Below are 25,689 nucleotides of genomic sequence, written 5' to 3'. Positions count from 1 at the left end.
CTCTCCTCTCCTCTCCTCTCCTCTCCTCTCCTCTCCTCTCCTCTCCTCTCCTCTCCTCTCCTCTCCTCTCCTCTCCTCTCCTCTCCTCTCCTCTCCTCTCCTCTCCTCTCCTCTCCTCTCCTCTCCTCTCCTCTCCTCTCCTCTCCTCTCCTCTCCTCTCCTCTTCCTGTTGGTTCCAACTCTCCAGTCTTCAGAGTCCTTCACTATTCTGACCCAGCCCCACCACAGCAGAAGCTGGAATTACACTCTGAGTCATCTCTCTTTCTGTTTCAGGATGACGATGGATGCTCTGCAACTAGCAAACACTGCCTTTGCAGTTGATGTGTTCAAAAAACTATGTGAGAAGGACAAAACAGCCAATATTATTTTTGCCCCACTCTGTACCTCAACATCTCTGGCCCTGGCATACAAAGCTACGAAAGGTGATACTGCAGACCAGATGAAACAGGTAAGCCATCAGCATCCTGTTCTGTGGCTGCAAAATTATGTGGCTTTCTTATTTTTTCTTATTAATTTTCTTATTTTTTCTTATTAATATTCTACAGGACATGTAGTTCCCTTATAAATCAGGCTGCAAAACATCTGAAATTCCTGAACAGTTCCATGCTCCGTGGCTGCACACAGCAAAAGAGGTTGAAAATCTAGCACAAAGAAAGAGCTTTCTCAAATTTGGAAGGGGCAGAATCCTCAACAGCTGCATTAGATTCTTGTCTCCTTTTAGCATAGGGTTGACTGTGTCTGCAAGTCATAGTTGAGATAATGATGGATAGTGATGGATAATTGTTTTTTTTTCATTGTTCAAGAATTCCTAAGCTGTATAAAATAGGAGAGAATTTTGCTGTTATCTGTCAGTAGCAAATATGCTTAGCAGCCCTGTCACTGACATTCCCCTTGTCTCCTGCTATACAGCTAAGGGGAGACTAAGGCAGTAGAAGAGGGCACAACAGGAATGTTTCACCTTTCAGGCACCTCATGGTGTTCAAGGGGTTTTCAACGCCACAATGCAGGGTGGCAGAGATGCTGCAATCAGTTTATCAAGCTCACTCTGTGATGCAGGGAGCCAGCCTTGCTGCCTCTTCTGCTGCCTTCTGGAAAACAGAGATCTGCATACATCCTTTTCCTTCCAGTGCCCATGGTTTCTGCAGTTGTCTAGAGGTGAATAAGAAGCAAATTCAGTGTGCATTTATATGCTGGTTATCACCTTCCTCTGAAGGAATTTCTACATATTGAATATATTTTCCTTCCTCTGGGAATTCCTCTCTGTGCTTCCTCATTCACTGAAGGAATCCCCAAGCACAGCCTCCTGTGACCCCACTCATGCCACAGATTACAGTGAGTCTTGTGCTGCTGTTCACAGAGCTACACAGCACTGCATCCATGAAGATCTTTTAGGCATTGTGGATTTTTCCAATTTAGATGTTTTTTTTTTTTAATTTAAATGACATCTCACTGCTTTCTCATGATTTCAAAATTCAGCTCGTGTCTTTTTAATGGGAGAGTTCAAAATATTAACCTGCCCTTCATTTTGTTTTCACTTGTGTCTGCAATTTGCTTTGAACCATCCCATAATAAGTTAGCGTACATATCCACAAATGAAGTTCTGTTACACAGGTGTGTTTATGTTTCATATTTCTCAAGCAGCATAGAAAAAGTGCTGACTACAGATACTGAGAACTTGGTATGCGTTTAGATGTAGTACCTCCTATTTTCCATGTCTATTCTAACTTTTGCCTGCTTCTGTGTTCATGCTTGGGTTTTTAATCCTAGATACAAAAAGAGCCACATTGACAATCTCACTCTGAAATATTAGTTACAAACTTGTGCCAAAAGTTCTCCCAGGCAGAAAATCTGCAGTAGCGTAGCTTTCTCCCTAAATGTGGTTTCCATGCATAGAAGCTTTCTACACTGAACAAGTGAAGGAATGAAAGCATTGGAGGAAAATAAAATAAATTGAAGAAGTTGCTTCTGAGGAAATAAACACTAAATCTGGCTATGAGATGTGCTGGTGCTCTGTCCTGGGGACCTTATTTCTTTCTGCTCCCGCTGAGCAAGGAGAGGGCAGAGCATGGAGGGGTGGCTAAGGCTGAGCAGCAGTTTGTTGTGTTTGTGGAGTCCTGATGTGTTTGGGGATAAAGAGCAGGAGTGAGGGACAAAGCTGAAAGAAGGTCACTAGCACCTGATATGCCTCACGGAGAAGCTTAATACAGGGGAGAGGGCCAGTTTTTCGACAGGAATGTAATTTTGGTGAAAACATTATGACACTCTACTGCAGAGTTTTAATCAGCTAAGCCACATAACCTCCATGAACAAGTCTATTGATTTCTTCAGACTGCTCACAGGAAAGAAACACTTTTGGGTAGAGTTCTGGTGCGATCAAGTGTTTAGATTTATGTGAGGATGTCAAATGAATAAGAGATTTTTGAGTAACAACAGCAAGAGGCTGTGTTTTTAGCTGAAATATGAAAAGCCACAGCACCAGCACAAACTAGCCTTGTTTTTGCTAAGCTGTTAGGAATGTTTAAATAATGAATAAAAAAGATGGTTATGAATTTATTGTGTTCATTTAACAGGTACTCCATTTGCAAGATGTCAAAGATGTTTCTTTTGGGTTCCAAACAGTAACTTCAGATGTTTCCAAACTCAGCTCTTTCTTTGCACTGAAAATGGTCAAACGTCTCTTTGTAGACAAGTCCCTTAATCCTACCACAGTAAGTACTGCAGAAAAGCCCCACTGTCTTGGTCAGCATGTGGACAAGTTATGGTGCAGGCTTCAATGTTATTTAAAATAAATTCTCTCACTTTTGGCTTTTATTTGACTAGTTTCAGATGATGAACAACCTAATATTCTCTGTTACCATAAAAGTTAGTAGGAGAGTGAGTGTTCTCCTTAACCCCAGGCGATGCAACTATTACAACATTTGTAATTCTTTCATAATATACTTTAGGTTAGTAGGATCAGTTAAGTTTCAAATGCAATATAAATTCTATGCCACATCAAGGTCTTTGCACTGTAAGTATAAGCAATAGCATAAATGTATGTCCAGTTCTCACACCCAAGTAAGTACTGCATAAGCTGTAGTTTTCCTCCTAACCTGTCTGAGAAGGCAGAAGCCTGGCTATTGAAACAACACAAATAAGGAAGGTGGTGTTTGCCTTTATAACTTGTGGACCTTGCAGATATGTGAGAATTTTATTTATTTTTTTTGAAATGGCCCCAGGCAAGAGCATCATCAGCCTGGAAGTGATGTTACAGAGAACTCTCACTATGCTAAATATTACTATGATCAGATTGCCTGCTGTTCATCCTCTACTACCTCCCCACAGCTATAAACATCTCTTTTGGGGAGGATAGACATGATGTGAGCAGCCCATGGCCTTTATCTCAGTCCTTTCTCTTACCCAGGTCTAGCCTGGGGGTTATTTTACCCTTTTGAACTCTGGCAACATTCTCAGTTTTGCAGTATCAAATTTAGCTGCTGAAGTAATACCTGTGGACTAAAGACACCCCTGGGAGTGATGTGTTGAATGCAGCTGTGCATTCTGGCTGTCACTGGCTGTTATTTCATAGATGTCCACAATAATAAAGTTCCCAGCTACCCCATGGTGAAGCTTGGGTTGCTAATGTTGCATGCTGTGTAACAAGCCATAGAGCAGATGGCATTTATCATGGGATGACTTTGGGACCTTTTGCTTTTCAGGACTTTGTGAACTCCACAAAAAGGCCTTTTCCTTCTGAACTGGAATTAGTGGAGTTTAAAGAAAAAACTGAAGAAACCCGACAGAAGATCAACAAGTCTCTTTCAGAGCTAACTGATGGTGAGTCCAGGTTAACATTAGAGACACTGTTGACCACTTTTAAGGAAGAGATCTTTGTCCTCGTGACACCTCTTTACTAATGCTTTTAGAAATAAATACATAGTGAAAGCAATGGGACCTGTTATTTGGATTCATGAGGGTTAGCCATGTCAGCCTCTTTTGAAATCACTAATTGCAATACTGCAGCATTTGTGAAGGCAGAAAACTGAGGCTGACTTTGCATTAGCCTTGGGGAAGGCTGCTGACATTTGACTTGGGCAGGACAGGTTGGGAGAAGCTCCTGGCTATGGAGCTTCACAAACATCTGACTTCAATGCATCTTCCCAAGGCTCGGGTTTCCTTTAAAAGTTTCATTCCATTTGGAAGTATTCACTGGACTCTGAATTTCAGGCTCTTAATAAATAGCTCAGTTCAGTGACTTTGGGGCTTTTCCCAGCAAGGGTGCCATAAGCAGATGTGTGCCTCTTATTTGGAGATATCTTCCTGCAGAAAGGGAACTGTGGACACTTTTCCCACCAGCTGAGCCACCAGCTGCTGGCCTGAGTCACAAGTGATGCACATCAGTGACCCTGAGGATGCCCAGGCAGGACAGACCCAGATCCTGCCCAGTCTGAGGGAGGGCAGAGGTTTGGTCCTGGCCCAGCCATAACCGGACCCTGATTGCAGCCTTTGAACAGGAACCTGTGAGGTCGTTTGCTGCCTGTTGCCCTCTTGTGGTACAAATACGAAAACATGCACAATGAGACCATGAAAGGCCATCTAGTGCAATCTTCAACTAGTTCAGGTTGCTTAGAGCCCCAACCAACCTGGCCTTGAATGTTTCCAGCTACGAGGCTTCTACCACCTCTCTGTGCAACCTGTTCCACCTTCACTGTAAAAAATATCTTCCTTATGTCTAACCTAAATCTACCCTCTTTTGCTTTAAAAGCATTACCCCTTGTTCTCTTGCAACAGGCCCCGCTAAAAAGTTTGTCCCCACCTTTCTTATAAGCCCCCTTCAGGTACTGGAGTGATGCAAATAAGGTGTCACTTCTCTAAGCTGAGCAATCCCAACTCTCTCAGCCTGTCCTCAATAGGTGAGGTGCTCCAACCCTCTAATCATTTTTATGGTCCTCCTCTGGAACTGCTCCAACAGGCCCATGGTTTTCTCATACTGAGGAGACCCAAACTGGACCAAGTAGTGCAGGTTTGGTATCACAAGAATGGAGAAAATAGGGAGAGTCACCTCCCTTAGCCTGCTGGCCACACTTCTTTTGATTCAGCCCAGGATACTGTTGGCTTTCTGGGCTGCAAGTGCACACTGCCAGCTCATGCCCAGATTTTCATCCACCAGAACCACCAATTCCTTTTCTGCAGGACTGCTCTCAATCCCTTAATCCCACAGACTATATTCATACTAGGGATTGCATTTACTCAGGTGCAGGACCTTGCACTTGGTCTTGTTGGACCTCGTGAAGTTCTGGGAGGCTCAGTTCTCAATCTTGTCTGGGTCCCTCTGGATGGCACCCCATTCCCCAGGTGTGTCACCTCACCACTCATCTTGTTGTCATCTGCAGACTTGTTGAGGATGCACTCAGTCCCACTGTCACTATCATTGATGTAGGCATTAAACAGCAGTGGTCCCAATATGGATCCCTGAGGGAAGCCACTTGTGACCAATGTCCATATGGACACTGAGCCACTGACCATTACCCTCTGGATGGGACCATCCAATGAGTTCCTCATGTCTGGTCCTGCCCAAGCTGGCAGAGGTGGCATGTGGAAGGACCTTACCTTGCCTGTGCAATTCATGCATGAAGTCAGGACTTGCCTCTGAATCCAGTGCTCTGGATTCAGTTTCTTTTAAGATAGTGCTTCAGCAGGTCTAAAACAGAGCCAGGAGGAAGACACATTTTCATACTGTTTTTGAAGTCTGTAGCAGTATTAATCAGAGCAGTGCTTGTTATTCTGGTTAGTTTATTCTTATGTTTCACTCTAGAAAAGAATAGCTGCTAATCTGGAACTTCTCCAAATCTGGCCCTCCACATGACAAGTGCTTTTTTTTCTTACATCTCTTGGCTTTCACTGAAAATCTGGTACCTTCTTTAAGGTACTAAACAAAGGCAGTAGGCATATTTTTTTTCCATGATACATGATCCAAGAAAACATGTGATTTCAAAGATCTTGATCCCAAATCTCATTTGAAACGTTGAGCTGCAATTTTAAGCAAGTGATTTCAAAACCTTTTTTTCTGTGAGGTGCAGGACACAAATATTTTAATTCAGTGAAATGTTTCCATATTCAGTTGCAGCAATTGATATACTGATAATGTATCTTAAACTTGTTCACAGGTAAAATGGAGAGTATTTTGAATGAGAACAGCGTAAGTGAGCAGACTCAGATCCTCCTAGTTAATGCAGCTTATTTTGTCACAAACTGGATGAAGAAGTTTCCAGAGGCAGAGATCAAAGAATGTCCCTTTAAAGTCAACAAGGTATGTTCTGAAAAAATCCAACAGACTACTGGTTCTGCTCAAGAAAATGCAAAATTTGAGATAAGAAATCCCAACAAGAGAAAATGGGAAATTATTGCCATGGCATTCCTAGACTCTAACTAAACCTATATGCTGTTGCAAAAGCCTCTAAACCAGTTTGCTGTCATGTTGTTTAAAACTTTGCTGGTGCTTTCATATCCATCTTTCAAAGACTCAGTCTGAAAACAAGCTGTCCTGTCAGTGTATTTAGACAACAGGAGCTGAGTACAAGTGATTAGAAGCAGTCATTGCCTACATGAAGATGCACATTCTCATGAGCAGCTCCTCCCAAGAGACTGCAGCCTGTACTGGTGGCTGCATCCCAAAATCAGCAGAGATGAAGCACAAAATATAAATTTCCTGTGGTCACAGAGCCAGTAAAACACCTCCACCCATGGGGTCTCTTTGAGTCTGTCTGTATCTCTGTGAGTGCCTGGCCCTGTGCTTTCCTCTTCAGGGATCCCCACATCAATCTCCCTTTTTTCCATCACGCTCAGGACTGGAGCCCTCTGGATATCAGCCCTGTTTAGCCACAAGGCCCAAGCGAGTGCAGCAGCCATGGCTTTGAAGATTCTGTGTCCAGTCATTAATATTGTGATCAGACAGCTTTCAACTAAGATATAAAGCTGAGCAACATCTGTGAGATAAAGAGATGATACTGCAAATACATACATACATACATACATATATTTGTGAGAAAAGTTGGAGTTTCAGTTTCACTGAAAATATTATATAAATTATCACATCAGCCAACAGTTTCAGCTAAGAAAGTTTCTAAAATTATACAAAGAAGACTAAAAGATTTCAGTGAAACATCTTGAGTTTTGTATTTTTTTCCCCAAAGTTACATTTTTCTACTGAATTTGAATTTTACATCAGCTTCCAGGTGAACAGAACAGTTCATAAATCTTCATTTGTAAAACAGAAGTAAAGAATTCTGTTTTTTTCATTCATGAAAAGCAAAGACAAAGAATTTAGATAAGCCTGAAATTTCGTCCTTGTTCTGTTTCATCTCCTGAACAGAAATATCAGCTATTCATATCAGTAGCTTGACCTTACCTGCTGAGATGTGATGTGTGCTTGACACATTATGATACCCTGCAGACAGTATAGTTTGTAGCACTCAGTGAAACTGGCATGAAGTGCCACCTATACTTGGTAAATTTCTCTTTTAAGACACATCCCCAATATGTTGTTATGGTATTAAGCAGAATTCTGTTCCACTTTCCTTTGGAAAGCTGCCTATTGTAAAAAGCCAATAGGGTTTCTTACTGCTGGTTTTATTACCTATGATAGAAAACAGATTCTCTGATGGTAACTCAATGTACCACTTCCACGCAATCTGAAAAACTTTCCTCTCTTGCCACCTTATTTATGAATTAAAAAGAATGCTAGATGGTTCCCTCTGTGTTTTGCAGACGGAGACTAAACCAGTGCAAATGATGAATCTGGAAGCTACTTTTTGCCTGGGTTATGTAAAAGAATTAAATGTTTCCATCCTCGAGCTCCCGTGCCTTAACAAACATATAAGCATGCTCATTCTGCTGCCCAAAGAGATTGAAGATGAGACCACTGGCTTGGAGCAGGTGAGAGAAGAAAATAGAATTATCATAATGCTTACTTTGGAAACAGCCACTTACAATGCTGAATGCTGATGAGAAGTTCTTGTTAATTACGTGCTACATAGAAGGAAACAAAACCTAAGTTTCCTGTGAATTTGCCTTCTCATTATGATCCCATGTTTGTGACACCATTGTTTCCACCGTGCCCAAGTGTGAGGTTGCGAGCAAGACTTTGTTTTAGACAGGGCATGCAGAGAAAACAACGTAAAGTACAGAAGGTGCCCATGATGCCCTGGGGCATCATTTGAAAATCTGGACCCCCCAGAATAGTTTTCATCTTAAGTAAGAAGCTATAGTAAAGTGCTTAAAATCATACTTACTGGGTACCCAGTAGTGCTGACTTTCTTTATCTTGCCTGGTGTCCTCATTTTTTCCAGTTGACATGTCACCATGACTTATTTTACTGAGGTCTTACTCTTCTCTAAGTTCTTAAAATCTTAAATTCTTAAAATTTTAATCTTAAAATGCAAGAGGCCTTTCCTGATACCAATTCGTTGTGGCCCCAAATTCTGCCTCTTCACTTGCTAGTTTTTAAAAAGTTGCTCAAACACCTGCATGTTTGATTGAGACCAGGCTCTGGATTTTGAGTCTTCTTCTGTCCCAAATACCAACAATTTAATTACCTGTAGGGTCAGGGATCAAGAATTTTGGACCTCCCAGCTGGCTGGGTGTAACCTAGGTAGAGACTGTCTTTTCAGCTCCCTTCATATGGTTGTTGAGGTGATTGCAGACCAAAAGCTTGCAAGGGGCTAATAGTCAGAGCATGCACATAGAGTGGAGTTGCTCCAGAGGCCTGTCTTATGGATTAAATCATACTTGCATCAGTATAGCAGAGAGTATGTTAGCCCTGAATGCTACTGTTGTGAATTCAAAAACAAAGGTTGCCTTTAGGAATTTATCTTTCTGGGGGCTTGGTAGGAGTGGGATTCAGGAATGGTCTTTTTTTTTTTTTTTCTTTTTTCCTTGGACTGATCATTAATTTTCTTTGTCCCTTTATGTCTTCAGCTGGAAAAGGCACTCACCCCTGAGACATTATTACAGTGGACCAATCCCAGCATGATGGCCAACACCAAAGTGAATGTATTTCTTCCAAAGTTTAGCATGGAAGGTGATTATGACCTGAAGCCACTTCTGGAAAGCCTGGGAATGACAAATGTCTTCAACGAGAGTGCATCAGATTTCTCTGAGATGTGTGAGACAAAAGGTGTGGTTTTGTCAAAGATCATCCACAAAGTCTCTTTGGAAGTAAATGAACAAGGTGGCGAGTCCCGAGAAGTACCAGGATATCGGATTCTGCAGCACAAAGACGAATTTAAAGCTGACCACCCATTTATCTTTCTGTTTAGACACAACAAAACTCGCAATGTGATTCTCTCCGGTCGATTCTGTTCCCCTTAAGCAGGAACTTCCTTTCATTCATGTTCCCCTTTCATTCATGATGAAATAGCATAATTACATTTATGGTGGTGTGTGTTCCTGTAAAGCTTGGCATTCTGACTATCACCTTTGAAAGGAAATCTAAGAGGTTCCGGTATCAGCTGGGAAATATAATGTACTCTACATATGCAGCACAACTAGTTTATCTCCTTATGTTTCATCCCCTTAAGCTGAAGGATACCCACTGTGAAGAACACATCATATTTTACTGAGAAGTATCCCAACCTCAGCAACAAGTATACTTCGTTCCTGTGTGACACCTTTTTCTCAAAATGAAGTGAACTGAGAGCCTGGTTTACACAAACCAGGAGCTGGAAATGGCTCTGGGAGGAAGAGCTACACTCCTTCTCCCTAGCCAAACCACGCTCTATCATGACTCACACTCCGTGGATTCCTCCTACCTAGAAGGGGAAAATGTGGACATGTGGTGAGATAGCCCTTCCCTTGTACCTGCCTACACTCAGGTGGTCCGTGGTGCCCAACCTGACCCTGCCTGTGCCCAGTGAAGCAGTGCCCAAGCTCTGCAGTGTAGCTAGACAATTCAGGATAATATCAGGGTTTGTGTCTGTGAAACGGGAGCTGCACCATAACCTATGGATGTAGTCCCAGTCATGGTGACAAAATGTATACTTCAAAGACTCTTTGGCACCAAGCTGCATCAGTTCATAAATTGGGAAAGTTGGACTCTGCTGCATGGGATTTTTTGACTCACTGCCCTTCAGACACAGAAGAGGGGGCCAGTTCATGGCAGATACAAGGACCCCTGTTATATATATCCCGAGGAAAAAAAAAAATTATTCAATTCATCAAGAGAAAACAGTTGGACTAATACTGGTAATGCTCCACTTTTCATGCATAGATTATTTGCCATTTTTAGTTTTGGATTCAGCATTAAGGAGACTCCATACTGTTATTTAATGTCTGAGGCATGAAAGAGAAATAAGGACTTCAACTTGAGAGATGAACATTGTAATTACCACTCTCCAAATTCCATAGGAAACCAGGGTAATTTAATTTCATTTCTACCTAAAGACTACCTGCTGCATATGTTCAGTACTGGTTTAACTAATTACTGTTCAGAATAAAACACCATAAAACCCATGTCAAATGTCTGCAATACCTTGAGTGTCCGTCTGTGTGCTCACTCTTATTCCCTGATCTCTAATAAATTTTAGGAGTAGAAAGGGACAGATTCATTTAGGTCTTAAAGTCAAAATAAAAAACTAAGCCAATATCTGGACTGCCTTTCTGGGCTACATGATGATAGTTCCCAGTAACGACTATGGTACTAGCTGGTCCCAATATACAGAGAACTCAATTATGCATGCACAAAAAATGGGAGTATTTTACTTGAAAATTACTCTTAGTGTTTCAGGTGTGAAAGAAACTGTGAAGAGATTTCAAAATGGGAACATGCAACCCCCAATATGCATACTTTAACAGCAGAGAACAGCATGGTGGTTATTGTGTATTTGGAGACAGGATTTCTGTTTTGATTCTTGACCTTGCCAACCCATGAGAAGGCTTTAGTCACAGTGATTCAGTGGTTTTTCAAGTTTCCTTCTCTCTGTGGACCTTTAATGAGCTCTAATACATGTTAATACCAGAAGGTTAACTGGAGTCATTGGCCCATGTCTTTAAAGGTACTGAGAGAACTCATTTCCACCAAAACCAACAGGAGGTGAGACCCTGAAGATCTCTGGGGGTCTTTTCTGTTACATATCAGTTGTCATCATATATGTATAGCAGTCAGGAGAAGAATGCAAAATACAACAATTACTTTGCAGCTGACTGCATCTGATAAGGAATTGCCTGCACAGGTCTTTACCAGACTCAATAATTTCAGTGATAGCTGAATAACCAGGAAATGTTTTATCCAACCTATCATTGTCTCATCTGTTTCGGAGGCTGGGGTTAGAGTTAACCAGAGCTGCTGTCACTCTGGTTTCTACTGGTTCTGCAGAAGGTGGGTCGGGGACATTCATTGCCTGTGGGGTTGTCAGCTGCCTAAGCAGCTGCACAGGCAGTCCATATGTAGGCAAGGTGGACTATAATCTGTACAGTGTGTTCTTGTTTGGGCACTGTGTCATGGTTAGTTAGTTCCAGTCGTCCAGCAGGCCGTACCACACTTAATGATACATCTGTGTTGGTCTGCTAAACTGATGAAAACCTCTGGCAGATTATCCTATCCCTCTGTTTCTGCCTGGATAATCTTTTCTGAAGGAGAAAAGCTCAGACATCACTCTCTGAGCTTTTTGGAATTCTGAAAACATACCTGTCCAGGAGACAGTCTTCATGCAATGGAGGTCATACTCTGTTCAAATGCTGAGCAGAGCATTTAGCACAACCACACAGATTTATGTAAGCATGTCTTCTCAGAGGGTTCCTTGTGATAACTTTGCTAGGAAGGGTTAGCCTGTGAAATCAAAGAGAAACACTGCCTCAGGGTGAGATCCATCTTTCTCCACTTCGTGACTAATCCCAAAGTGCCCTAGCCTGTGCAAGGCAAGCAGATGTTAGACATACAAAGCTGTCTTAGTCTACAGAAGGCAAACCCCTTCACTGATCATTTATAAAAGGGATAGCTTGCCCATGAAAAGCTTGGGTTCATTTTTCACTTCTGCCTCTTTTCTCTACCAGTCCCAGTAGGAAAACTTATCCATCCAGCAACATGAGAGAGAGAAGTATCAGTAAGGTTCTGGAGTGAGAAACGCTGTTAACAGCCTATTTATGTTCCCCTGGCCTTGGGCAAGAAATTACAAGGGAGGACATGGGAAAATGTGTGTGGGAGCTTGTGTATAGGAATACTTCAGTGCTGAGAGGCGTTGGTTACAATGGAGAAAGTGAACATAGCTGAGGACTTGCCCAGATCACCAAGGTGCTCCACCTCACCTTTCAACAGAGCATTACTGTCCAGGGATGGGTGATGGCTCTGATGGAAAAAAACAAGCCATGACTGGTTTTTGCAGGCAGCTACAAACTGCAGTGTTGTGTGTCTTGTCATATTATCACCTGCTCAGCTGCAGTCATCGCCCGCTTCCTTCTCCAAGCATTTTGTAGAAGAGAAGGAATACATCTGAGTGTCTTGTGGTAACACAAGTTGTTTGTGGGTGTCCTGATTTTGCTGGGACAGAATTATAAAATTATTTTTCTATCCAGAGAAGGGGATTCAGAGAATTCAGAGAAACTGTAGTTTTGAGGGGCTGCAGAATACAATTCTGTGAGAACAAAAGATACAAGATGCTTATGTTTGCAGGTTACCCTAGTCCCAAAGTTGAGGGTAATTTTGAACCATGCAGGTGCAGTGGGCTGGGAGGGCAGAGCCCAGGGAAGCCGTTGGCCAAATGAAGTGGTCCATACCACAGGAGTCACCCTCACTATATATTGGGAAGTTTGCAGGGGTTTTTGGAGCTTTTACCACAGCTGCCCTACCAAGAGGGTACCATCCATCTCATTGGTGGTCCTGCACCTGAACCCTGCTCCTCTACTTGCTGTGACCATTGAGTTCTGGCTGGAGCTGTCGAGCTCCCAGTGTTGGCATTCAGCCTGCACTGATGGAAGCACACAGCTGGTGACTGCTGTCTATTTGGAGCTCCGTGAAACTTTACATCTTATATTAGTATTGGCATTAATACTGATTTGCTACTATTATTCTATTAAATCTGTTTTCATTTCAACCCATGTGTGTCCTTTCCTTTTTCTGATTCTCCCTCTCAGCTGGGGCTGCGTGATAGAGCAGCTGTCTAAAGTGAGACAAGTGAGGAAGAGCAGTTGGTTTTGAAATTTGAAAAATGCTCCATAGAACCAATTGGCCCCACTGGAAGAGCAGTACAGTTTTAAACTCGGAATATACTATCCTAAGGGCCTAGAAAAAACAGAATTTGCACATACATAGACATTTCCTGAGGCAAAACAGTTAAACTGATGTCAAGGAAGTTCTGAATGAATATATATACAGTGCAAATAAAATAAATCAGTGAAGGAGTGATATTAATATAGGAGGGAGGGAGAAAGCACAGGTATCAGTAGAAGGAAATTTTTGAAAGGTACTCAGAAGTACTCAGACTACTTTTTCAGTATTCTGCCACTGAAAAGAGGATAGGAATGATGGCAGAAGAAGAAAAGATACATGGTATGGCAATGTGTAGGAATAAATGAAAAAAATCACACAAATAGAAGGAACTGAGGAGGAAGCTAAGGAACATTAGAGAAATATGCAAGAAAGAAAAACAGAAGCAAAGACACAGAATCATAGAATGGTTAGAGTTGGAAGCAACCTTAAAGATTATCTCCTTCCAACCCTCCTGCATGGGCAGGGACACCTCACACTAGATCAGGCTGCTCAGAGCTCAGGCTGGCCTTGAATGCTTCCAGGGATGGAGCTTTCATAACTTCCCCGGGTAACCTGTGCCAGTGTCTCACCACCCTCACACTAAAGAATTTCCTCCTAATGTCTAACATAAATCTACCTTCTTCCCATTTAAAACCACTGCTCCTTGTCCCATCACTACTTGCCTTTGTAAAAAGGCCTCCCCAGCTTTCCTGTAGGCTCCTTCAGGTACTGGAATGCCACTATTAGGTCCCCCCCCCAGAGCCTCCTCTTCCTCAGTCTGAACAAACAAATGGCAAAATGGAAGCAAAAATTGAGGAAGAGAGTAGGGGTAACAAGTACATTAATTTTATCATTGCTTCCTGGTTTACAGGATTTACAGATCCCTCTTCTGATGGGCACTGGAGCCGGGGCAGCTGGGCTGAGACCTTGGCAGAGAAGCAGGGAACAGCAAAGCTGTTGGGACCTGTGCCTGAGGAAGAGGGTGGCCTAGCTTCAGCCCTAGATGGGAAGTGTGGGAAGGAGAAGATGGTGCTGGGAGACCTTCTTCCTCTTTCCTCCTTCGTCCCCTCACAATATCTGATCCCTCAAATATCCTATGAATCCAAAGCCAGTTTTACATTTTGTAGGAAGAAAGAAGAGGTGAGAAAGAAAAGACAGAAAATATTTAGGGTTGCAAAGCCACATACAACCCTAGAGAACTTCATTTCAGCCCCTGAGTCCAGCTGCCATAACCCAGAGCTCAGTGCCCCTGAGCTCAGTGGTGCTGACTGGGGAGACCAAACACTGTGCTGCTTCCCATCTCTTTAATTCCCTCTCACTTTATGCCAGAGACATAACCTAAGTAATCAACCACTCCTGGCCTGCTTTTATTCTTAACTTCAAGGATCTAAAAGAATACCCCCTGGCTGGGGATTCCTGCTACAGTTCCAGGAAATACTTCTTTTCCTCTCTAATTAAGATCCTTCTGTAAGTATAAATCTGACTCCTTACCTGAGAGAGAGATGGCTACAGGCAATGTAAAGCTCATAAATTTTCCATTCATTTGCTCTATCTCTGCTAGCAAGCTCAGCTCCAAACAAGGCTTCTTTGGGTCCTGGCATGAACCTCTCAATGTCCTGCATCTGCTCCAGACCCCATCAGACTTAAAAGGAACCAGTACAGCCATGGATCTTCAGGGTTAATGCCCAGTTTTCCAGCTGAGGGCAGCTTGGCTTGGCAATCAGGAGATGCTGCCAGCAGATACTGCTTGCCAAACTTGTTGGGCAGCTTTGAGAGAAATATGATTAGCATATTGCTAGATACAAGTTTCTCTCTGCAGGAAACTTCATGTTGATGGCATTTGCATTACATTGCAACATGCTGCTACCATCAACAATTGGTTAGGGGCTGAACTTTCCCACATCAGAATTTTTTTGCAATACAGTACTCACAAGAACGTGCTCCAGAGCTCAGCTGCTGTGCTCTTCATTTAACCTCTTCGGGCAAGAAGGTAAACAAATCTTTGTTTTTTCAGAATAAGTTATGGGGTTTTTTTGGCAGATCCAAACTAGTCTACAGGTTAGCAAAGTAAGCATGATGTTTACAGATGGGGCAGAGGGGGAGATGCCTCTACAGGCTGCAGGCAGCAAAACACACTGTTAAAATTTAGGTGCCTCAAGAGCTCACACAAAGGGAGCTGTCTCTTCCCAAAGACGGGGAATTTAGGAACACCTGTCCAAAGCTATGGATATAAAGATTGCTACCTGCATTTCACAGACTTTTGAATCTGAAATTTCGCCAGGGCCTCTCTGCCCATCCAGAAAGCACTAATTGCCACAGGACAAATCAGCTCAATGGCTTCTACCAGAAAGCAGATTTTTTTCTGCCTCTATCTCCAGAAGGGCTGAATGGAAAGATCTTTAAAAGCATCTCTATGCACTCTGGTCAAAAAAGGCTTCACATAAAGTGATGGTGCTGATGACCTGAGTAAGCTCACCCACAAAGTGGGAGGCACAGGTTAATTTCCCTTTTTTTACTCAGTTTTCCATGGTACAAGAAAAACCTTCAAGTTTTCTTTAGATGAGAAAGTGGGCATGCAGATCTTTGGCTGGGTGCTTAGGTATTTCCCCTATACCTTGATCTCCACTGCCAGGGGATTATTTATGCTCTTAAACAATTAGTCTACAGAATAGGAAGGGTGGAGTGGTATTCAGATTTTGTTTTGTTAGTGGGGATGCTAGCATTTGGTATTAACATATTAGCTCTTGAGTTTGGCAACACTGTTTAGAAACTTGCTGAGAAGCCTGTGCAAGTTGCACGAAGACAGAGCAAGGAACTTTCCACTGTACAGCCTGTAACAGGCTACTGTACATCCACACCTGTTGATACAGGAATAATTGGCCCAGAAGGAGGTAGAAAATACACATCCTGGAGGTACTGATGCAAAATAATATTATTTTTCTTTTTGGCACAAAAGTAGCATCCTAAGAAGCCAAGTTGCTTAGAAAATTGACTTGGTAAAAATTCCCTTAAAAAGTTGTTTCATCCTGTGATGTACTGATTTTTAATATAAAGCATCTTACTTTGGAAATGTTTTGTGTCATATTGGGGTATTTAGAATTTCTGTGTTGAAGGAATTTTACATGTTTCTTGTGTGCTGTTTGTCCCTTTCGTTCCAAATTAGGACATAAACACTTGGAAATGTCTTTTTGTATGAATAGTAATGAAAAATAAGAAGGTCACTTCTACCAGACATGTATTTTTCATGTAAGGAGTACTACCTGGCATGTTCTCCTTTCCTAGGCTAGACAGATGTAATTTCTGTTGATTTTGTCTTCCATCATGTGGGAGAAATGGATGTGCATTAAAGCACCCTAATGGGTGCAGACTGGATAAGTGAAACATGCAATGGGAATTATCATGTGGCATCTGGGAAAACAGGTTCCTTCTTGCTTTACCTTGTATTAAATACAGAATTACCTTAAAAACAAGGCTACAGCACTCTTAGCCTCTCCACCTTATTTATGGACTCCTCCTGTTTACTGTGTAATATAATGTAATATAATACATTATAATATAATATAATGCACCTATTAATTATGATAGCTTTGAGCATAGCTTTTTGTCTTGATTTCATCTACCCTTAGCTGAAACTAAACTGTATAGTCATAGAAAACATGAATAGTCATAGAAAAGGAGTGTTCCTCACTTCACACAGCCATGGAAGAAGTGCGTTGTCTTAACAAGGTCTTGGGTATACAGTGGTTTCTCTGAAAGAAGCTCTTTTCCTGGGTAGCTTTTTGCTCACATATAACTGTGACGGCAATTTCTATCTGCTGTACTACTTAAACACCTACTGAGCCATCACATAAAGCCCCTGGCATTATCAGCTGTAAAGCCCCAGCCTATCTTGCTTTTTCTGCAGTATACCTCATGTTCAGTGCAGATGCTCTGGCTAGTGCAGAGCAGCAGCTATCATCTTCTTGGAACACTTCTTTTGTCCTTCTGTCTTCTCTCCTTACCACTCCAAGATCTTTTAAAAGCAATTGACTGATTACACAAACTATACATGTGGCTTTATGATGTGGAATCACTCATGAGCTTGTGACTGCCCCAATTTAGATTAAGAAATTTCACTAAACTCTTTTATCCTGTAGTAAGATAAGTTCCTCCACCAGCTCACACTCCCCTCCCTTGGTTTGGGTTTCCACGGCAGCTCTCTGAGTATTTCCCACTGACAAAATCACAGAGTTGACTGCAGTGTTTGCACCTGGACATTACCCTGAGGACAGCTTGCTGCTTTTTCTAAAGGAGTGGCTACCTCGGTACACCAGGCACTCACTTTTAAAACCTGTTCCCAGCTCCTGGGTTCTCCCTCCTCACTTGGCAGTCTCAATTCTCTCCCTGCAGGGTGGGGTGGAGGTGCCTCCTTCGTGCTGAGGAAGTTTATTAACTCTTTTTTTCTCCTTGACTTGTCCTGAAGTTTGGGCACACCTACACTTTGTTTCATGACCTACATTCACCATCAACAGTTTCACAGCTCCATTTCAGATCCTTGAAGAGGTGTGTAAGTAGAGCAATACAAACTGCAGCAGTAAATAAGAGATGAGTTTTGTTTTCAAAGGGTTCTGGTTAGTAGATAATGAAGGTGGAAGGGAAGAGAAATTATTATCTAGTGCAATGTCTTTTTCATGTGGTAAGATGACTACGCTATTAAAAGGAAAATGAAAGACGCAAACATACAAAGACACAAACAACAGAACTAGAACAGCTGTTTTCAGAATTAATGAGATATAACTCATCTTTAAATTGTTTGTTCAGACAGCCTTTTGAGTATTTCTCCTCTGTTTTGCCCATTTGTATTAATCTTTCTGTGAACTACTTCTGTACTTCCAAGTAAAACAAATGTCTCAGTATGAAACAGATATGAACTTTTTCTTTTGGTGTTACAGGTTTTTTCCACAGAGCATCAGCCAGAAACACAACGAAGCATTGATTATTACTGTGTTTTTCAAGTTAGCTAAAAGGCAAGAAAGATCTGCATTTGCCATATATGGCACCTTCATATATTCAGCAACCTGACTTTTCAAGTTGCGTTTGCTGCAGTGACTCTCCCAAGCCTCTGCAGCAAACACTCTTAGAGAAAGTCTGGTTGCCTGTGGGCTGAGCTCATTCCCCTCATCTAGCACATTGCACAGACAAATGCTGCACCTCAGCTGAGCCACACCAACTTGCTATGACCTGGTAAATTCTGGTACCTGAGCCCCAGCTTCTCATGCAGAGTTCATGTGCAGGTTATGGTAGTCTCTGTTTTGCATCCTTGACAACAATGCAACATGTTTTGAGTAGTTTCTGAAGCAAATAAAGCTTTGTGAAAGGATGGCTCTGTGTGTGTGGGGAGGGGGCTGTGGCTGTGGTAGAAGAGCTGTGGCCTCAGTGAGTCAATGGGATGGCAGGGTAGCTTTGGCTAGGAGGCGATAGGGTACCCAGCATCAGGCAGCCCCTTCCAAAAAAGGCTCTAGAGTCCTCTCAAAATGTCTGCTGGGCACCAAAAGCCCAGGACGGGCCATAAAAGGGCTCTGTTACTGAAAAATGCTGAAGTTCAGCTTTGTTCCAGCCTTTTCCCACCCTTAGCCTAAGGCTCCTCACCTAACTTGTCCTTGCAGGTTGCGGCAGCTGAGGGCACAGGTCTGAGAAGAGCATCTGCTGTGCCATGGCTTTCTGTATCACTGTGCTTTCTGGCAGTAGCATTAACCACCAGATGGGCACTCGCCCATCTGTTCAATAGAGAGGAGCTCTGGCAGCTTGCTGTGGACTCCACCCATGCTTGACTCGATGCAGACTGAGAAATAAAGCCAGCCAGAGCTGTGCTGTGGGAGGTGTCAGAGCCTTCTCTCCACACTGTGGCTGTGTACTTTCCTCTAAATAAGGTATCTTTTTGGAACACAGGCCACAGACATTTTTCTGTGTCTTTAAGCACAGGACTTTGCTTTGCTTTGCTTTGCTTTTTCCAAGTTGGAACCTGGTCCAAACTTGTTATTGGCAGAGTGGATTTAATGCAAGTAACTCAGGAGAAAGGTATCAGACTGTTAGGTTTCTAGCACAAAAGAGTGACACAGATCTTGTCATATCATTGAGCAGGAACTTAGAGATTTCTTTTCAGGGCTGTTGAGCTATTGCTTTGTTTGGCAATGTAATCGTGTATCCTGCCTGAATCTATATTCTGGAAAACTCATGAGGAGGGAAAAATTATTTTAAACTGTTCATGTTTTCATATGTTGTTCAGTCTCCACAGCTGTTAATGACACCTTTTCACATATGAAAACATTTTACCATAGCTCTGGTTCCTGGAGACAGCTATATGCAGGTGTACTTTGTCACCAATAATGTTTCTACACAAAGGAAGACTTAGTATAACTGTATACATCAAACTAGCTTGTAGAAGGAAATGTTAATCTACAGTTGACTCATTTCAATGCCATATTCTCAAATAGGATACACATTGGGATAACACAGATAAATGGTCCTTTATGAGGAACTCACACCTGTTGTGAGGGTGTGTCCCTTCTCCAGATCCACAGTGTCCTTGCTCCTGCTGTGTAGCGTGGAACAACAAATATGTACAAGGGTGGCTGTTTCAGACTCTCATAATTTAGCGAACTTCTATTGTTTAGCAACAAGCTATGGGACAATATCAAGGTAGACAGATACTTCCCAGTGGGATCTAGCTAGGCAAAAATCTGCATTACCTTTATTCTTTCTTTTCAGTTCCCAGTCAGCAGCTGCTTCACGATGGGTTCCATTTCTGGACCAATTACTGAGTTTTGCCTTGATCTCTACAATAAGCTTAACAGAAACGCAGAGGGTGCAAACATCATCTTCTCCCCAATGAGCATCTCTGCTGCCCTGGCCCTTGTCCACCTAGGTGCAAAAAACAACACTGCTGCTCAGATAGAGAACGTAAGTACCAATGAAACATGCTGAGATGCTTTCACTTCAATTGCTGTTCCCTTAATGGAAATGGGGGCCTCACAGGAAACAAGCAGGAATGCAAACAGAAGTGCTGCCTTTGCATCCTTGCCATCTGCCTGGGTGAGCTGTGCTATGCCCCATGCTGACTCAGGTGCATGAATGAGGGAGCTGAATGTCAGAGAGGAGGCAGCACACCCCAGCGGGGCACCCTGGCTTTCCCCCAACCCGCTGCCAGAATATTAGGCTTTGTTTGAAAACTACAGGCATGTCATATTTATAAAATATCTTTCAGAGTTCTACACCATTTATCCAGGACAGCATAGCACACCTTTTAAGCAAGGAAATACTTCTATTATATTTACAATTGTCCTAATTTGGCCTCTTCGACTGCAGGTGCTCCATGTCAGGAAGGCTGCAGGAAGAACAAGATCCGGATCTGGCCTTAAGACTGCAAGTCCAGAAATGGAACCTGAAATAAACCAGGCAAGACAAACCCTCTCACAGGTCTGTCCTCGGATGAGGAACTCAGTAGCCTTTTCTTCACCACACGATGTTCCTTCTTACAAGGCACTGGAGTCTGCCACTGGAGGGAGTCAAGATCACAGGCACAGAGTCTGCCCAATCTGTTAGGAAATGCCTGGTACAAGGTGTTACCCCATTAAGGGACAAGTCTCCCATGAAGTCAATACTTCAGAATGCCTTAGGCATCTCTTCTGAAAGAGGATCAAGATATAAAGCTTAGACTAGCTGGATTTAAAAATCAGTGTAACAGGAATTAGTCCTAACCCTATTAGGATGCAAATTAGCAACTGAAGTTATATGGAAGGATACTTGTAAATGTTGTGTTTGTACTGTTCCTAGTGTAACAAGGATGGGGACCTTAACCATAAAGCTTTCCAGGCACTGCTTTTACAACTACAAAACCTTGGTGAAAGATACGTTTTAACCCTGGCCAACAATCTGTTTATACAAGAAGGATTTGAACTCCATCAGGTAAGTTGCCTGTGTCTCAGGTAACTCCTGTGGCCCTGCCCTCAAACTTCTCTGTAACCTTGAGCCTTGCTGTTGCCCCATTCCATGTGTATTTTGGAGCACTTGATGTTGCTTCTTGGAGCCATGTCTCCTGGGCCTGGCAGGACAGAGACAAGAACATCAGCTTCAAATTCTTTTGTTTGAAAAAATCTACCCTGTAGATATTAATGGCTATATACTAAAATTAAACCAGGAGACTGATTGATTTTGGCATATGTCTACACTCAGCCAGAGGTGTGACTGCAGCCAAAAATTACCTTTTAAAGGTCTCTGTAAGCTAATTACTTCTGTGCTTGCAAGTGGCATGACTGTGGCAATAAGTTTGAAGAGGGCCTTAATTCGTGCATAGAGCTGCTGTGCTGAACTTCTTAATCCTTTCCTACTGAATGGCAGATTGATTTTTAGATTACCTACTATGGATATGTTGCTAGTCACATTTTTGCCTTGCTGTCAATTATTTCTGTTGAATGAAACTAATAGTTAAGCATTAAACAACACATCTTTTATCTTCTCTATATTTTTAATTTTTATCTGGACCTCTGATACGCAGTTCTCCATGGGAGGACTCTTTCTTGTGTCTTCCTTTTTGTTTATATGATTTTTTTTGCCTATGCAGTAGAATAATCTTTTCTTCAAAAGTTCTCTGAATAAACTTCAGATAGTTGATGTTTCCAAAATGAAATTTTGCCTTATGGATTCATAAAATCCCTTGCCATTTCTAAAATAGTTCTGAACCACTTATTTCTTTCAAAAGGGAGTAAGTTCTCAGTTTATTTGTCCAGTTAATAATCATCTTTATTTAACTTTTCAGCAATTTCTAACATGCTCTAAAGAACTGTATGGAGCAATGCTGCAAGCCGTGGACTTTCATGGTGCTGTTGAAGCTGCCAGGACAAAAATTAACACTTGGGTGGAAAGTGAGACACAAGGTAAAAAACCCAAAACAAAACCATAGCTGTACTGTCACTGCCTTCTTCCGTTGCCTCAACTAAAGAAATTCCAGGGTATGAAAAGCAAAGACTTGCTCACTTTTCTGGGTGTTGAATCTTATGCTGTTTAAAGATGGTTTTTCTCCCCATCCAAATATTTGGGTAAGTTATCAGCCTTTTTTTTTTTTCCTCCCTATATTGTCTCTGCCCTCTGAATAAACCAAGGACTGCATTTCTAAGTTTCTCAGAAAATAAGTTCACAGATAAACAATTGAGTATCAGTCCAGAATCTTAATATCAACTGGCCCATACTTGTGTATCCCTAAATTTCCTTCAGGTAAAATCAAGGAACTCTTTGCCCCTGGTGTGATCGATGCACATGCATTGCTGGTGCTGGTGAATGTAATCTACTTCAAAGCATCCTGGGAACACAAGTTTGAAGAACAAAAAACAGTACAGAGAGATTTTAAACTGAATCAGGTACATCTGCACTCTGTGAATTTGTATATTATTTACCCTAGATAATGTGAGCAATGAAGCCAAGTGTAATGAAAAGCACAATGTCCAGGGATCAGCTGCCCTGTGAGCAAGGTGTGAGTGTGCTGGAAACTTAACTTCCCTCTCCTATTGGGTGGAGGTGGCAGGAGAGTTTTTCACAGAAATGCATAAAAAGTGTGGAAGGCTCAGAGGTTGCAAAAACTCAAGAGTTTTGCTTTGGTGACTGGCAAAAGACAAGTGTTAGCCTTGATGAGCACTTTTGATCAGAGGAGGCCTTACAGACAGTTATCATGGATGGAAGCAAATCTGAAAATCACATTTCAGAGAGGGTCCAGAACATCATCCTGGCATCTGTATGTTCAGCACATTTTAACATCAGCTACACATTTGAGAGATGAAAACAAACAGACCAAACAAATTAGGACAGATAGTAACAAACTACAACTATGCAGTTGCAATTTGAAAAAGGAGTAGGTCTAGAGTATTTTAGTTTATTTGTAGGATTATGTAGGATTTGCAACATTTGAAGGTTTATTTTAAATGTCTTTCATTTTTAGCCCTTTTTTTCCTGCTATATGGATATCACTGAAGCCTTTGTTGTTCTTAAACAATTGCATTGGTATTGCCAATGTGATTGCAAAGTGAGCTCTTTAATAAGCACGTTTCTCCAACTACCGTGTGTGCTACATAAGTCTGACAGATGATGTCAGAAAAGACTTTCACTTAATCCAGTTTTGTCTTCCTTCTGTATCTTGAGCCAACACTCTATTGGTGCTCATTCATAACAAAATGAAAAAGACAAAACCAAAAGACTTAAGTCTGCTCTTAACTTGCAGAACTTCATGTGGGGAAAAGTCTCTTCTGGGTGTTTCTTATAGATCAAAGGAAAAAGTCAGAAAAATATATTTCTAGTTATCATGTATTCCTTTGTTAACACAATGGTAAGAAACGGTCATATTCCATACTTTTATTAGTAACTTTATATATTTGAATAAGGATATTGGCAATGCTCTATAGTTGAGAACATTTGGTGCTCTGCTGCACCAGGAGAAACTATGAGATAAGAAGAAGCTGTAAAGATTTTTTTCACATGATTATTAATACTAGGAGGTATTTTACTGAAAATAATTAATCTACCAAAACCTTTCTTTCATTACCTTGAAAGTTAGAAAAGAAGGTAGCTAACTGTAAAAGGAAATGTGAGCCTTCACACAGCTTTCAAAAAACTCCATCATAAAAAAAAAAAAAAAAAAAAAAAGAGGATTCCTGAGAAAGGCTTTTAACCTATTTATTTCTTCCTGTTTAAAAAATTGGTCTGACGAATCACAGCCTAATTCTTGAAGTGCTCTTTCTTCTTTATCTCAGTCCAAGTTAGAACTTGCAAATCCAGTCAGTATAAGCCTGTTTGGAAATGGAACACTATTAAACACTTCACCATCTGATCAGTTGCAGGAAAATTATTATTTTTTTTTCCAAAGAATTATCCCCTTTTTTATGTATAGCAAAGCTGATGTTGTGTGCCACTGTAGATGCAGCAAAATAAAGAAAAATGTTTATCCTGATAGGCATTACTGCTGGAACCCTGACTACTGATACTAAACCTATAATAAGTTCAAATTTTAGCAGCTATATTACCCAAGTGACTGTATGATTTTCTTTTAAATAGAATGAGAAGAAACCTGTGCAGATGATGTACCAGAAAGGCATGTTTAAATTAGGTTACATTGAAGAGATGGGTGCTCAGGTCCTTGAACTCCCCTATGCTCAGAAGTCACTAAGCATGATAATTCTGCTGCCAGGTGACATGGCTGCTGGATCTACCACAGGGCTGGAGCAGGTAAGGCAGTACATCTCATAGACTATGGATGGAAGTTGGTTGTATGAATTAAGGCTGAGTAAAGATCTAACCTGCAAAGCTGCCCACCTATTTTTAATTTTTGTTTCCCCCATCTTCTAGATTGAAAGCACAATGACCCATGAGAATTTAATGCTATGGGCCTCTTCAGAGTACCTGTATGAGACCAGAGTGGAGTTATACCTCCCCCGATTCAAGCTTGAAGGCACCTTTAACCTCAATGAGGTATTACAGGAGATGGGGATGACTGACATCTTCAGTGAATCAAAAGCTGATCTTTCTGCAATGTCCTTTGCAAAAACTCTGACACTGTCAAATGTTGTCCATAAGGCATACGTGGAAGTCAATGAGGAAGGGACAGTGGCAGCAGCTGGTACAGGAGCTGTCATTGTGAGGAGGTCTCTTCCTCTCACAGAGGTGTTCATGGCTGACCACCCTTTCTTATTCTTTATTAGACACAATCCTACCAATACCATCCTTTTCTTTGGCAAATTCTGCTCACCTTAAAATCAGGACAATTTTCTAACATTGTGAGAAACACCTGGATGAAAAGAAATGGTGTTTTTCCCCCAATGCATCCTTAATTCTTTGACAGCTACTTTGCATTACAAAATAATCACTGGAAGCAGTTTAGCTTGGAACCCATCTATTGGACGCTCTACAACTAGGCTCCTTTAATTGCAAATATTTGTCTGAATCCAGAATAGAAATAATTTTTTACCTTAAGTTCTACAAATATGAATAACATATTGTTTCCTCTGTGCTCATGTATGCTCCTGTATTCCTTACGGTTCCCCAGCCTAGCCAGGTAGTGTCTTGCCTGAGCTTGCAGTGGTGGAGTTGGTTTCCTGCTGTCTGAGAATTCTCCACAACAATTTTCAGTAACTGTAAATAAAAACAGAGTAGCCCCTGATCTGTGTTTTGTTTTGTTATGTTTTTTGATTCCTGGCCAGCTTGTCCAGGTCAGCAGAGAAGTGCTTCAGAAAGACTTTCTCCCTGTCTGCTTTCTGTAGCTGTGGCAAACCTCTGCACAGTGGAGACCTGGATATGATAATTCCCTTTTTCTGTAGCAACTGCCAAGAAGGAGACACTAATGTACAGTAAATACACCTGTTTACTGATAACTGTACCACCTTCTCCCACTGATGTGTTTTGGAACTGCCTCTGTGTATTCTGCAATATATAGAAAGCTTATGCTAGGAGCA

General features: G+C 41.7%; 2 protein-coding genes across 2 annotated transcripts; both read left to right on the top strand.

Annotated features, from left to right (window-relative positions):
- Nucleotides 1-274: 274 nt before the first annotated feature.
- On the top strand, nt 275-9,348 carry SERPINB5 (serpin family B member 5). The gene is made up of 6 exons (XM_008492603.1): nt 275-448; nt 2,571-2,708; nt 3,699-3,816; nt 6,147-6,289; nt 7,747-7,914; nt 8,956-9,348. Exons 1-6 carry the CDS (start codon nt 275-277, stop codon nt 9,346-9,348), a joined length of 1,134 nt encoding a protein of 377 aa, XP_008490825.1.
- Nucleotides 9,349-19,990: 10,642 nt separating this feature from the next.
- LOC103527412 (serpin B12-like) lies at nt 19,991-24,991 on the top strand. Its single transcript, XM_008492602.2, has 7 exons — nt 19,991-20,158; nt 20,564-20,674; nt 21,032-21,163; nt 22,014-22,131; nt 22,469-22,611; nt 24,296-24,466; nt 24,587-24,991. Exons 1-7 carry the CDS (start codon nt 19,991-19,993, stop codon nt 24,989-24,991), a joined length of 1,248 nt encoding a protein of 415 aa, XP_008490824.2.
- Nucleotides 24,992-25,689: the final 698 nt, after the last annotated feature.

Source organism: Calypte anna, chromosome 2 (assembly GCF_003957555.1).
Source record: "Calypte anna isolate BGI_N300 chromosome 2, bCalAnn1_v1.p, whole genome shotgun sequence".
Lineage (NCBI taxonomy): Eukaryota > Metazoa > Chordata > Aves > Apodiformes > Trochilidae > Calypte > Calypte anna.
The sequence above is the reverse complement of the archived record's forward strand: the minus strand, read 5'-3'. Positions and strand labels throughout refer to the sequence as shown.

Bases quoted from the DNA above. Each gene is read 5' to 3' on its own strand.
- SERPINB5 (XM_008492603.1), top strand. From the start codon at position 275: ATGACGATGGATGCTCTGCAACTAGCAAACACTGCCTTTGCAGTTGAT. The intron at 449-2,570 runs GTAAGCCATCAG...TTCATTTAACAG, and splicing joins CTGCAGACCAGATGAAACAG to GTACTCCATTTGCAAGATGT. The intron at 6,290-7,746 runs GTATGTTCTGAA...TGTGTTTTGCAG, and splicing joins GTCCCTTTAAAGTCAACAAG to ACGGAGACTAAACCAGTGCA.
- LOC103527412 (XM_008492602.2), top strand. From the start codon at position 19,991: ATGGGTTCCATTTCTGGACCAATTACTGAGTTTTGCCTTGATCTCTAC. The intron at 22,132-22,468 runs GTAAAAAACCCA...AATTTCCTTCAG, and splicing joins GGTGGAAAGTGAGACACAAG to GTAAAATCAAGGAACTCTTT. The intron at 24,467-24,586 runs GTAAGGCAGTAC...CCCATCTTCTAG, and splicing joins CTACCACAGGGCTGGAGCAG to ATTGAAAGCACAATGACCCA.